The sequence below is a fragment of the Rana temporaria genome, chromosome 3 (genome assembly GCF_905171775.1).
Source record: "Rana temporaria chromosome 3, aRanTem1.1, whole genome shotgun sequence".
Classification (NCBI taxonomy): Eukaryota; Metazoa; Chordata; class Amphibia; order Anura; family Ranidae; genus Rana; species Rana temporaria.
The window spans coordinates 377,981,634-377,996,802 of record NC_053491.1 but is presented as its reverse complement, the minus strand read 5'-3'; the positions used below and the strand labels follow the sequence as shown (position 1 = coordinate 377,996,802).

General features: G+C 42.8%; 1 protein-coding gene across 3 annotated transcripts in view; it reads right to left on the bottom strand.

Annotated features, from left to right (window-relative positions):
• Positions 1-15,169, bottom strand: part of LOC120932842 (rho crystallin) — a 56,062-nt gene that overhangs the window by 21,525 nt on the left and 19,368 nt on the right. Inside the window, exons 1-4 of one of the 3 annotated variants that reach the window (XM_040345625.1) lie at positions 6,648-6,815; positions 4,519-4,686; positions 1,781-1,897; positions 497-574 (exon numbers count right to left, since the gene is read on the bottom strand). The exons of the other annotated variants lie outside the window; for them this stretch is intronic. Of the exons in view, the coding sequence (XP_040201559.1) occupies positions 497-574; positions 1,781-1,897; positions 4,519-4,686; positions 6,648-6,734 (450 nt within the window). The 5' untranslated portion in view covers positions 6,735-6,815. Of the gene's footprint in view, positions 1-496; positions 575-1,780; positions 1,898-4,518; positions 4,687-6,647; positions 6,816-15,169 lie in introns of those variants that run through there. 3 annotated transcript variants of the gene reach the window in all.

The following is a 15,169-nucleotide window of genomic DNA, read 5'->3' as shown; positions in this document are numbered from 1 at the left end:
CATTCGACCACAGGTTCAATAGACAGATTGTTATTGTCAGCATCATGTCGAATCTCCTATCTATATCGAACTGTTGTAACAACGAAAACGAAAATAAAGCATTTTTTTATGTCGGATCTTTCAGATTTCCGATTCTGCGCGTTCGGTTTCGTTTGTTAAAACGATAACGAAAATACCTTAAATTCGGACGAAAATGCATCCGGACGAAAACGAATGCACATGTCTGGTATTTGGCCTGGATGAGAAACATGCTACCTGAGTTAACTGAAGGATCATAGGACATGCGGTTCTATTTTCATACGCAGAAATTCCTTACCGGTTAATCTTGTCTTCCTATTGCCATTGGCACTTACTCTTCAAATATGATGGCGTCTTATCAAAAAAGGGTGCCTGTCTTAAGTTCACAATAAGCAGTATAATTTGCTAAACTCCTTATGGTTTGTGTAGTTTTCCTCTCTAAGAAAATGTCAGTATTTCTCAGAAACGTATCACTTACCTCCCATGTAGTGCAAAAGTCTACATCATCGTAGGCAAAAGGTTTGTCAGAGTTGGCGGGTTTCTCAGCTCCTGCATTCTACACAAGAAGGAAAGACGTCAATCACTGACTCCATATTGAATATAAATAAAAACAGTCTGGTTCACGGACATCAAATTGGTTCAAACTTTCCGATGCCAAATGTAATAATTGTTGGTTGTTGAGCAATGCCAACTGTTCTTTCATAAAGTCTCTTTTTAACTCCAATTTACTGACATTAATTTAATATTGCAAAAGCTATGCAATTGTATTTTATTGCTGCCTGTTTGTCCTGGTGACAATTGTCACTGCAACAGAAAATGATGGCAAATTCAAGGTTTTAGGCCTCGTACACACAACTGTTTTCCTCAACAAAATACATCAATAAACTTGGTGGCAGAGCTTTTTTGCCGAGGAAAACGGTCGTGTGTATGTTTTTCATCAAGGAAACTGTCGAGGAACTCAACGAGAAAAAAAGAGAACAAGTTCTCTTTTTCCTCGACGGGAGTCTCAATTTCCTCGTCGTGTTCCTCGGCGGGCTGGTTTTCGACGAGAAACACGTGTATGCTAAGAAACCCGTGCATGCTCAGAATAAAGTATGAGACGGGAGCGCACCTTCGGTAAAAGTAGTGTTTGTAATGGAGATAACACATTTGTCACGCTGTAACAGACTGAAAAGTGCGAATCGTCTCTCACCAAACTTTTACTTAACACGCAGTAACATGAGATTAGCAAAAGCAGCCCCAAGGGTTGGCCAGTGGAATCGAACTTACCCTGCCGTCGTATGTGTTGTACGTCACCGCGTTTGAGAACGAGGAGATTCGGTCTTGACAGTGTGTACGCAAAGAAAGCTTGTCAAGTTTCTCCACCAGCTTGACAAGAAACTCGTCGAGGAAAACTATGTTTCATTTACGACGAGTTCCTCGGTCGTGTGTACGAGGCCTTAGACTCTAAAATTTTGAGTTGTCACCAGAAGATATAAGGGTAATCCTTCAGTAGGGACACCTGTTTTGGTGACCACTTTCAAAAAAAGAATTACTTTGTAGAAATTTCCTTCTACAAACTATTGCATCTCTGGGGAAGGAAGTGAAAAGAATACTCCTCAACTAGACACAGACAACATAAAATAAACTGGCAAGTGTTTAAGTCCTTTCAAACGCTATCCAAATCTAGTTGCACAAAGGGAAATCTGACCTACTCACACAGGACAATGCAATGTGAAAACGTGAATGCAGAAAAATATGAGCATCTGTAAATCCCACATACCTTGAGGGAGAAAGGCCAGTGCATAATGAAGAGATCCAGATATTCCAATCCAACATCACTCAGTGACTTCTCCAGACCTTTGCGTACAAGGTCAGGGGAAAAGAATGTGGGCCAGAGCTTGGAAGGAAAAATTACACAGTAAATTAATCAAGACAAATTGAAGGTTAATTTCTGACTAAGAGCCCTTTCACACTGGGGCGGTTTGCAGGCGCTATTGCGCTAAAAATAGAGCCTGCAAACAGACCTGAAACAGCGGCTGCCTAAGGACTTTCACACTGGAGTGGTGCGCTAGCAGGACTGCTCCAAAATTCCTGCTAGCCGCATCTTTGGAGCGGTGAAGGAGCGGTGTGTTTTCCGCTCCTCCACTGCTCCTTCCTATTGAAAGCAATGGGAAACCGCGGCTATACTGCTGGCAATGTGCCTCTACAGAATACCACCGCAATTCCGACGGTAAAGCACCACTAAAAATAGCGGCGCTTTACCGCCACCGCACCTCCCGCCCAGTCTGAAAGGGGCCTTAGGCAAACGGATGTTAGAGAGGGTTGGTTACAATTTAAAGAAGAATTCAGCTCCCCCAAACCAACATCATCACCTATATCCAATTAGCAGGGAGGTAATTGTATGTGGTTGTGGTGATAAACAAAGTATTATAATTAAGTTCATATAATTAAGTCTTATTTGTTCTGACATGGCAATCCCATGGCAATTATGGTTAGTGCTAGGGTTAGTAGTTTTAACCACTTAAGGACAGAAGGTGTTTTTCAGATTCAGCGTTTACAAGACTAAAACATTTTTGCTAGAAAATTACTTAAAACCCCCAAAAATTATATATATATTTTTTTCTAACACCCTAGAGAATAAAATGACGGTCATCGCAATATTTTTTGTCACACCGTATTTGCGCAGCGGTCTTACAAGCGCACTTTTTTTGGAAAAAAATCACTTTTTTGAATTAAAAAATAAGACAACAATAAATTTGGCCCAATTTTTTTATATATTGTGAAAGATAATGTTACGCCGAGTAAAATGATACCCAACATGTCACGCTTAAAAATTGCGCCCGCTCGTGGCATGGCGTCAAACATTTACCCATAAAAATCTCGATAGGCGACGTTTAAAAAATTCTAAAGGTTGCATTTTTTGAGCTACAGAGTAGGTCTTGGGCTAGAATTATTGCTCTCGCTCTAACGATCGCGGCAATACCTCACTTGTGTGGTTTGAACACCGTTTTCATATGCGGGCGCTACTCGCGTATGTGTTCGCTTCTGCGCGCAAGCTCGTCGGGACGGGGCGCTTTAAACAATTTTTTTTTGTTTTCTTATTTATTATTATTGATTTTATAATTTTTTACACTGAAATAATAATAAAAAAAAATGTATCACTTTTATTCCTATTACAAGGAATGTAAACATCCCTTGTAATAGAAAAAAGCATGACAGGTCCTCTTAAATATGAGATCTGGGGTCAAAAAGACCTCACATCTCATATTTAGACTTAAATGCAAGAAAAAAAGAAAAAAGGAAAATGTGTCATTTAAAAAAATGACAACAAAAAAATTGTCTCTTTAAGACGCTGGGCGGGACTGACGTTTTGACGTCACGTCCGCCCAGCAAAGCTATGAGGACGGGTGGGGGCCATCTTCCCCTCACTCACATCCTCACACACTAGGCAGCAGCACCCGATCTCCTCCGCCGCTACCGACGGCTACGGTAAGGTACGAGGGCGCGGGAGAGCGGCGGGAGGGAGGCGTCCCTCTCCCGCCACCGATAACGGCGATCTCGCAGCGAATCCGCCGCGGAGACCGCTGTTATCGTTTACCGGACCGTCCACTGAAATGATGGATACCTCGGTTGTGGCAGCAGCTGCTGCCGTTACCGAGATATCCATCTTTAAAAGGAGAACGTACATATACAGTCGGCGGTCGGTAAGTGGTTAAAATTTTAGTAGTTAAAAAAAAAAAAAAAAACGGTGAACGGTGAGCCTTTAAAACACCTAAAAAAGAGGGACTGCAGTCTGCTCACATAATTTGTAGAAAAATATCTTTGCCATTCTGAAGCTTCCCTCCAACCACTTTGCATGTTATTTTTTAAATACTATGATTCTGTACTTGCCAAATATGCTGCAGAAATCTCCCTCCACTGAGTCTAGCCATTTTAACTGTGGGCAGCTGAAGCTGCTGCCTGTTTACTTCCTGGATTTACACAGATACATAGAGGCACACCTCCAGCTCTGCTGCTCTCATTGGCCCTCTTATGAATCACCCCCCCCCTTTCCTGGTAAACTCTCACAAGAGTGAGAGAGAGAACTGTGCACAGGGGCGGACTGACCATTGAGGCACTCGGGCACTGCCCGGGGGCCCCATGCCACTAGGGGGTCCCATCAGGGTTGCCAGGCTCAGTAAAACCAGGGACAGTATGTAAAAATCTGTGTTTTTTTTTACATCTGTCCCTGATATGTCGGAAACCGACATGCTTTTGATATGAAAATCCTGAGATTTTAGCTGCCCCACTTCTGCACTGCATCCTAGCATGGTGGCCACCTGTAAGCCCAGGGGCCCCATAATCTTCTATTGCCCGGGGGCCCCATGAGTTGTCAGTCCGCCCCTGACTGTGCATGATGTCATAAGCCTAGGAAAAATTGCCTTGCAAAGTGAACAGCCTATTTGCCTCTAGTAAATGAACCCCAAAACCTTGTGGTTGAGGATAAAAATGCAACATAATTTTCATAAGAGTGCAAACCTTTCCTGTGTAGAAGATGTCCTCCCTCTTGACTGTACCATCAGCAATCTTTGCACGAATGGCGCTTCCAATCTGGACCTCATTGCCATAGATATAGGCACAGTCGATGTGTCGGTAGCCAAGTTCAATGGCAACTTTTGTGGCTTCCTCACCAAGGCTCTTAGGCACCTAAAAGGCAAAAGCAAGAAAATGCTAAATAAGCCTGAGAGGATAAGTGCCTACACTGTCTTTCTGGAATTGAGAGCACCACAGAGGTGCCTGACACAACATTGGGGTTGATATACTTAGGCCGGGTTCACACTGTCGCTGCAAGCGGCGTACAGCAGGGGTCTGGTGCGTGCTGGTTCACTAGTTCAGGTCCGATTTCAGCCTGAATTTTCAGCTGAAACGCACCAAAAAAGCGCACGTTTTTCCGGCACACCGCACCTGACCCGTTGCAGGGATATGTGAATCGGCTCCATAGAGAGCCAGTCACATGCAAATTGAATGCATTCAATTTGCATAGGTGTAAACCTGGCTTTAGACCCCTTTCACACTGAGGAGTTTTTCAGGCGGTACGGCGCTAAAAATAGCGCTGCTATACCGCCTGAAAAACTCCTGCCCAGCAACGTCAATGTGAAAGCCCGAGGGCTTTCACACTGAGGCGATGCGCTTTGGAGCGGTGAGAGGAGCAGTATGTATACCGCTCCTTCACCGCTCCTTCCCATTAAAAACAATGGGAAACCGCGGAATTACTGCTCGCAATGCGCCTCTGCAGAGGTGCATTGCGGGCGGTATTAACCCTTTATCGGCCACTAGCAGGGGTTAATACCGCACCGCTAGCGCCGAATCTCGTGGCAAATCCGACGGTATAGCGCCGCTATTTTTAGTGGCGCTATACCGCCACCACGGCTTCCGCCCCAGTGTGAAAGGGGCCTTAAACTGGAGGGTGCAAAATCTGGTGCAGCTCTGCATAGAAACCAATCAGCTTCCAGTTTTTTTTTTTTTTGTCAACGCTTACTTAGGAAGCTGATTGGCTACCATGCACAGCTGCACCAGATTTTGCACTCTAATTTTAGTAAATTAAGCCCATTGCATCTAAAGTAATTGCCTGCACAGTAAAAGAAGGACGCCAGTGGTCACTGCAGCTGTTTCAAAAGAGATTTCTATTACCTGATGTATCTGTTTTCTAGTTACAATATTTAATGCTTTTAAAGTTTTACCATTGCATTTAACGCATTTGTCGCAACAAAGTGCCTTTTTTTTTATATAGATTTACAGAACATGCACCTGTCTCACGTATTCATCCTTCACTTGACCTGCTGCAAACAGTCTATCTTATCATGAAAGGCGTTCTTATGCCGCGTACACACCATCACTTTATGTGATGGAAAAAAACGACATTTTTAAAAACGTCAATTTAAATGGCCGTGTGTGGGGGAAAACGTTGTTTTATGTCTTGTGAAAAACGACAAAAAAAAATTGAAGCATGCTTCAATTTTATGTGTCGTTTTTCAAAACGTCGTTTTTTGTTTCACAGAAATTGACCGTGTGTAGCAAAAAACGACGTTTAAAACAACGTTTTTAAACCCGCGCATGCCCAGAAGCTAGTTATGAAGCGAGCTTCAATGGAAAAGAGTGGTGAACGTAACCTCGCTTTGCTAGAGCATTGTGAAAAAACAATGGTGTGTAGGCAACGTCGTTTTTGAAAATTGAAGTTTCAAAAACGTTGTTTTTTTCCATCACATAAAGTGATGGTGTGTACGCGGCATTAGAGCCCAGTTGAAGTCAGAAATATAGATATACAGTCAAATAGACTTTGTACTAACAGCTTCATCGTTATACCTACACTGGTAATACAATTTTGCATGGCAACTAAATATGATATCACAAGACAGTTGCAAAGAAATCTTCAACTAGGACACAGACAGTAATATAAAAAGCATTTTTTATTGTAGAGTAGGGGAAGCCTTGAACCCTTTGTCAGTTTAACCTGAACTGTAGCTGACAACAGCTCTAGAACTTATTCCTTTGTTGCTGCTTTATTATAATTCTGCAGCGTGAAGAAGCACTTACAGCCATAGGTTTTACTTGCACAACTAGTCTAAGTATTATAATAATAAAAGATAACAAAATATTTTACTACTTACATCAGGAGAGGCATAGGTGCCCAGTCCTAGGATAGGTATGGCGTTGCCATCATTAAGGGGAAGGCGAGTGTCCTTGGTAAGAGCCATGCTGCTTTGCCAGGGAGTATAAAAGGTTGCGTCTCTTCACCTTCCTATATAGCAATCGCTTCATACATTATTAGATAACACGTGAGGGTGTGGCTACAACTGACAAGCTGAACCCTGTCGGAGACTGTAGAGAAAACCGAGGAATATAACCTTAAAGGGGTTGTAAAGGTACAATTTTTTTCCCCTAAATAGCTTCCTTTACCTTAGTGCAGTCCTCCTTCACTTACCCCATCCTTCGATTTTGCTTTTAAATGTCCTTATTTCTTCTGAGAAACCCTCACTTCCTGTTTTTCTGTCTGTAACTCCACACAGTAATGCAAGACTTTCTCCCTGGTGTGGAGTGTCGTGCTCGCCCCCTCCCTTGGACTACAAGAGAGTCAGGGGGCTCTCTATGTTGCAGATAGAGAAAGGAGCTGTGTGTTAGTGGGCGTCCTGACTCTCCTGTAGTCCAAGGGAGGGGGCGAGCATGACACTCCACACCAGGGAGAAAGCCTCTCATTACTGTGTGGAGTTACAGACAGAAGAACAGGAAGTGAGGATTTCTCAGAAGAAATAGGGACATTTAAAAACAAAATGGAAGGATGAGGTAAGTGAAGGAGGACTGCACTAAGGTAAAGGAAGCTATTTAGGGAAAAAAATTATACCTTTACAACCCCTTTAAAGTGGTTCTAAAGGCTGAAGTTTTTTTTTTACCTTCATGAATTTTATGCATGAAGGTAAAAAAACCTTCAGTATTCAGCTCCCCCTTCCAGCCACCCCAATACTTACCTAAGCCCGATTTCGATCCAGTGATGTGCACAAGACCAGCTGCTCTACCAGCTCTTTGCCTCCTCATTGGCTTAAAGACAGCAGTGGGAGCCATTGGCTCCAGCTTCTGTTAATCAAAGCCAGTGAGGAGGGGGCAGAGCCCAGTTCTGTGTGTCTTATGGACACACAGAGTGGGACTCAGGAGTGAGTACACCCGAGTGCCCCCATAGCAAACGACTTGCTATGGAGGTACTTAGCAGGAGGTAGGAGCCTAGGGACAGAGGACCCGAGAAGAGGAGGATCGGTGCTGCTCTGTGCAAAACCATTGCACAAAGCATGCAAGTATAACATATTTGTAATTGTTTTTTAAGCTTGAAAAGGGATATTTTATCAAATTGTATTAAGCTGGCCATACACTGTTACATTTCTTTCATTTAGCATGCATTCAAAATACCCAAACAGCTCCTGCATCTGAATTGATGCAGACGTATGTTGGCTGGCGTTAATGTAGGTACTGTATTTATGTGTAAACTAATGCCCAGTACCTGTGGGGTTAACTGTGTGCAGTAGTGTGGTCACTTCCCATTGTGTTTTTTTCACATAAATATAGCTTTCTTTTGGTGGTATTAAACCGCTTTCGGTCGGCTCGTTCCCGTGAATCGCTGTACCGGTATGGTGGCCCCTTTAACAGCTATAGCAGACGTGCGCGGCCGCTGCACGACGGGACAGCTGATGCGCGTGGCCGCGATGTCCGCCGGCCACCCGCGATCACTCCACAGAGGGCCAGAATGGGGATCTGTCAATGTAAACAAACAGATCCCCGTTCTGACAGGGGAGTACTGTGTGATCGTCTGTTTCCAGTGATTAGGAACAGCGATCTCTCTGTACTCCCACAGTTAGAAACACCTCCCAGGGAACACATTTAACCCCTTCATCACCACTAGTGTTAACCACTTCCCTGCCAGTGTCATTTATACAGTAATTAGTAAAAATTTCACTGGTCCCAAAAAAGTGTCAGATCTGTCTGCCGCAATGTCGCAGTCACCCTAAAAATCACTAATCACTAGTGAAAAAAATCTATTATAAAAATTCTATTCTATATTTTGTAGACGCTATAATTTTTGCGCAAACCAATCAATATACGCTCATTGTGATTTTTTTTTAACCAAAGATATGTAGAAGAATACAGTGCAGCTCAGTTTCAGGGTCTTGACAAGCTTTTTATAGCCTAGGCCACCTTTATGTAGAGCAATAATTATTCTCAGAGAGTTCTTTGCCATGAGGTGCCATGTTGAACTTCCAGTGACCAGCATGAGAGAGTGAGAGCGATAACACCAAATTTAACACACCTGCTCCCCATTCACACCTGAGACCTTGTAACACTAACAAGTCACATGACACCCAGGAGGGAAAATGGCTAATTGGGTCCAATTTGGACATTTTCACTTAGGTGTGTACTCACTTTTGTTGTCAGCTGTTTAGACATTAATGACTGTGTGTTATTTTGAGGGGACAGCAATTGTACACTGTTAAACAAGCTGTACACTCACTACTTTACATTGTAGCAAAGTGGAATTTCTTCAGTGTTGTCACATGAAAAGATATAATAAAATATTTACAAAAATGTGAGGGGTGTACTCACTTTTGTGAGATAATGTATCAATCTAAGGTTCCAGCGCTGTCTCCACTTGGACCAGAATGGTGTAAAAACCCTCAGCTATATTTATTAGGCCTGGAGCAGGGTTCTAAATAATAATAATCTAAAAAACAAAGCATATTATATAATAATTCTCCAGTTCGGCATAATTCCAAGGCCATAGAAGAAGGAAAATCACCGCTCAAGGTGGGTCTGCTATAGGGTCATACACAGGTGTAGGATTCCAAGGGTGCTGGCAGTGCACTAGGCAAGCATTGGCGTAAAACGAAGGATGGATGGCCGCACTTCAAACCAAACAGGTTGTCTTTATTTAAACGAACAGCAAAAACATACCAGATCACAGCAACAGAAACAGGAGGATAACCGACGTTTCGCACTGACTTAGTGCTTATTCATGGATATAGCACTAAGTCAGTGCGAAACGTCGGTTATCCTCCTGTTTCTGTTGCTGTGATCTGGTATGTTTTTGCTGTTCGTTTAAATAAAGACAACCTGTTTGGTTTGGAGTGCGGCCATCCATCCTTCATTTTACGCCAATAATTCCAAGGCCCTTGAGGGGTTCTGGACCATTCTTCACCTTGTTGACAAGTCCTAGAAGCTTTGGCGTACCTTTTAGTTCCTCATGAAGGATGGAAACCAGTGGTGGTGCGGTCATAAAGGACGCAAGAGCGCCACCCCATCTCTCCTGCTCGCTCTCCCCTCTCCTGTCACTCACCATAGATAGATTCATTGCATGAATCTGTCTATGGTCGCCGCTGCCGCCCCCTATTCATGTGCCTGGCCCCTTGTCAGGCGCTGGGCATATGAATTACAGCGGCGGCTTTTGTGTGCAAACATCTGATTAGAGCCAAAAGGGTAAGCAGCAGGCGCACCACTGTGCATTCGCTGCTTACTCAGTGGTGTGTTAGGGAAGCTTCCCTAACACTGATCCGCCTCTCAGCCAATCAGGTTGCCGGGTAGGTTACCGGTCACCTGATTGGCTGAAACGACGGGCGCTGTGATTGGACGCCGACTATCAGGCGTCCAATCATAGCAGAGACAGGAAGAGAGGATGGAAGATTAGAAAACATTGAGGAGCGTGTCAGCAATTGATGGGTACAGTAGCTGCAACAGTGTCAGCAATTGATGGGTACAGTAGCTGCATTTGATGGCACAGTGGCGGCAATTTGGGTACAGTGGCTACGTTTGATGGCACTGTGTATGCTTTTGATGGGCACAGTGGCTGCGTTTGATGGCACAGTGGCTGCATTTGTAGGCACAGTGGCCGCAATTGATGGCACAGTGGCGGCAATTGATGGCACAGTGGCGGCATTTTATGGGCACAGTGGCAAAGTTTGACGGGCACAGTGGCTGCAATTGATTTTTTTTTTCAGTCTGTTTGTGCCCCCCCAAAATTTTGAGCACAGCCCGCCACTGATGGAAACTATTAGCTTTGTTTAAAGAATATCTAAACCCAATAACAATAATGTAATATATTGCATCTTACCATACCTTAGATGTTGTGATTGCACTAGTTTTTTCACACTTAGAACATTTTTATTACAGAAAAAAAACTGCTGATCTTGTCAGATATGCAGTGTCCTTATCACCTCCCATGAGCTGAACTGAAATAATAAAATAAATGATTTTCTTCCCAATATATCTTCTATAACCTACAGATTCCTGGGCCTCTCATGTAGTGGCAGGGCCGATGATAGGGGGGGGCCACCGTTTTTTATTTAGGGGTCACTTATCAGGGAAGCCAGACCGGTAGCTTCAGACATCAGTTAATCATTGTACATACTGGGTCATACTGTTCCCTGCCGTATTTATATTCCCTGCTCCGCTGAGGGGGGCCCAGGGCCCCCCATCTGTTCACCTCTGGAGCTGGGAGACTTTGGATTGCGGCGGCCGCTTCGGATTGTTTACATTTTCGTGTACCCCCTACGGACTTACACACACTTTCCTGTGACATGAGGAAGTCTTGGCTCTGTAAGTCCCCGCTTCTGGCCTGCATACTGCCTGACTCCTTTAGCAGTTAAAGCCTCGTACACACAATCAGATTTTTGGATGAACATTCCTCTGTTTTTTGATGCATGCTAGTCTCATGTCGAAAGTGAAGAGGTTACTCACCATACAAAAATTCTCTTATGACAGAATTCCAATTTAGAAGTGACGTAATGTGTTGAATAGTTTTGTATGTATTCTTTCATTTCTGAGAATGCGTATTCTTGCTCCTACGATTTTTTCCGTAGTAATTAAATGAAAATTGGACGTTGTGTTCACGTATGATTAAAATTGTATAATCTGCACATCCAGCTTTTGTCATGTGAAAAATCGGAAATGGCTGTTGAAAGCACTATACTAAGAATCTGAAAATCTGCATTTTTGTATCGTGTGTGTACAGCCTTTAGTGTTGAGGAAATCAGGCAGAAGAAGAGTGCTGGCAGGCTAGGGGCAGCTGGCTGGAGTCTGGAACTGGAAACGATTAGTGCAATTGGGCCTCCTTATCAGGGACCGGACCAGCAGCTTCAGACTTCATAAAGAAGATAACTACCTCTTTTGTAAGGTAGGTGGGCTAGGTTAGGGGTGGGGTAAAGGTCGGGGTCAAGGGCAGGCCTTTGGGGGCCCCATTAGGTAGGCTGTATGGGGTCCCATCAGGTAGGCTGTATGGGTCCCCATGATTTCTAACAGCAGCCCTGTGTACTGGATTTGAAGAGAAGAGGACGTTTTGTAGTTCTGTCCCAAGGTGAAATCCATGGCTCCCCTTTGATTTTAGATACACTTTAAAGGGGTTGTAAAGACAAAAATATTTTCCTCTTAAATTAAAGTCTGACAGTAGCTGATAAAGTAAAAAGTAATGTTTTGCATTATAACTAGTTTGATACCTGTTGAAATCGAGCTGTTTTATTCACCTCCAGCACTCCTGAATTGTTATTCTCACTGACTCTCTGGTTTGCGGTGCGCATTCATTCTTGCTACATCACAGCCTAATGGGAACTACAGTTCCCATTAGGCTTAGCCCCCATGCCTGTGAGGGATAAGAGAGCATCTTCACGCAGGGCTGTAGTCATAGGGAGGGGGTGAGCACATTCTGCTTTCCACCATGCAAAACGGCTCAGATGCTGGTGGAAAGCAAGAAGAGGAGTGACAGGAAATGGCATTTTCAAACCTGGATTACTATATTTTGGAGGTCAAAAGGAAAAACGAGGTAAGTGATATTTAAATGCTCTAGCTTACAGCAATCAATTGATCTAATAAAAAACGAACCTTTAGTGTTCCTTTAAGTATGGCAGTGAACCATGATGTGTGTCACTTTAGTCTGGCTTTGAACCAAGTGTGTCACTTTAGTCTGCTATGTAGAATTCTCTTTGTTGTAAAATGCATTTAATGTAAACTTGAAGACAGCAATGTCATCATTACATGGCAAATCTCAAATCATGTGACATTAAGGCTTTCCTTTGAGAACAATTATCAATATAACCTGCTTATCACATACTTTCCTTCAAGGTAGCTGCGTATATGCAAAGTCAGCAGGGTATGAGATAACTCAAGGATTATATAGTATAATTTAACATAGGAAGTACACATTATAACTTTGCTAAGGTCTCGACTCTTGGTCTTTTGAACTTAACCTCCCTGGCGGTATGATTCTTTCAGAAAAAACATGCTGAAAGCGGTACCATTATTTGCAAGGAAATTTGGCGTTTTATATTGTAGGTCTGTCATTTTTAGAAATAACTCACTTAAATCTGACCAAACAAGCTTCTAATAGGCATCCCGGGTATGAAATTTTTTTAAAAACAAAATTATAAATTATAATATAATAAATAATTATAAATCAATATAACAAATAATAATATAATTATAATAAAAATTATTCAATAATGTAATCAAATCAAAATCACTGAAATTTGCTCAGTTGCAGAATTGTTGCTGTCATTATTTTTTTTTTTTTATGACGAATTTCCCCACAAATCGCTATCGCACAATTCTGCAAGTGATTATAATTTATTATCGCTGTTTTTTAGCTGATCTAAAACTATTTTTGACATAAAGGGACACTTTTGGTTGCTATGGACAATCTACAGTTTGCAGGGAGAAAGAAACGTTTTTATTATATAAAATGACATGCAGGGCAATGGACAGACCACTAGGGACAAGGGGGGTGTGTTTTTTTTACATACAGTACTGTAATCTATAAGATTACAGTATACTGTATGTATAGTGTTTGTTTACTTTTTTGAATTTGGCGCCGTTCTCCGTCCCCGTGCGTCGTAACGTCGCAGGGAACGGAGATCGGCGTCACACGGAGGCACTGTGTGAATCGAGCGAGGTCCTGCTCGCTCACACAGCGCGGTGGCATCGCTGGATCCAGGGACAAGGTAAGTGAAACTCCCTGTACATCCAGCGAGGCGAGCCCGAGTCTGACTCGGGGTTACCGATCCTTGCCCAAAAATCTCACCCCGAGTCAGACTCGGGAACACCGCCCAGGAGGTTAAAGGAGTTGTAAAGGAAAACAATTTTTTTGCTGAAATGACTGCTTACAGGATATAGAGACATAATAGTTAACTGATTCCTTTTAAAAATAATTAAAAATAGATAAAAATCAATCATATAATGTACCTGCAGTTTCTAGTTTCGTTTTTGCATGTTGTTTCCTGCTTCTGTGATGTACAGAGCCATAGATCCAATACAGGGCAGTGATGGTTTGGAAAACGAAACTGATTGGTGCTGAGGGGTTTTAGACACACAGTAATCACACCTCCTTGATTAGTGACCATAGAGAGAAAGCTCCCAGCACTGTGGTTATCAGGAAACAGACAACCAGGAAGTGTGGAGATCAGTGAAGAATTACAGCAACTTGAGAGCAAAAACGAACAATGAGGACATGAAAACAGCACTGCGTTAAGGTAAAGGAAGCTATTAAGATAAAAAAAAAAAAATTCCTTTACAAAACCTTTAATGCTATCAAATCATGACTAAGAAGATTTGTTCAGTAGCCAGAATCCCAGAATAAAAAGTAAAAAAAAATGAGATGGGTTTAAAATTTCCACATTTTGAGTGCTAAAAAAATGTTTTTTAATAAACATTAAAAAAAATAGTAATTAAAAAAAAAATACCTAAGTAAATAAGTAAAAACTGTCTAACAACCCAAATTTAACATACTGGAAAAGTAACAAAAATATAATTTAACACAATTATGTATTCACCAAAAGATAATTCAAGGTACAAAATGCAACGAGTATCAATACCTAAATCTGTCTTAACACCTGCTTTTTTTGTAATCTCCCATATGGCAACACTTTGGCTGGCAGTATTCTGAGCCAATCACTTACTGTATGCTGAATATAGACCATAATAGCAAAAAAATAAATAAAAGGGACGACCTTGACGGTTCTCTTTTGTATTCCAACAGTGTTGCATAATTTAGCACCCTGGAGTTTAGGCAGGGATGCTCCTCAAAAATTTACTTGTTAGAGATCAATTGATTTCTCCCCAAGTTTGACCTTTTTGCACTTTTCTCTTCTACCACTAGGTGGCTGGGTGCCTGGTGGTACTAGGTACGAGATGGACATTGCAAGATGGGATTGTGGGTATATGGGGAGTCTCGGCCAATGGGCAAGGGTTTTCTTGAATCCCTTGGCCTGCTGGGAGAACCTATATATTCAGGTGGAGTCAGGTGATTGGTGTTCTGGACAGCTGTCTGGGTGGACGTGGGTTGTACTGCCCGGGCACATCTGGCTGCTAGGCTGTCTGAGGGCCTATCTAGAAGCAGGAGAGAGCAGTGCAGGGTTGGGACTGCGGTTCTGCCAGTCGGAGAACCTGTCATGGTCGGAGGTAGAAGGAAAGCTGTTACCACTAAGGGACCAACCACCTTGTTACCAGGGACCACAGTGAGTGACTGAAGCAAGTACCAGAGCAGCATTCTCACCTACCAGGGACGGTGAAGCCGAACTTCAGTGGCTATCAAACCAGGGACTTAGCCATCAAAGGTGACACTTGCAGAGCGGCCTTATGTGTCAAGCCAGGGACTGAGCAGGCCAGTGGG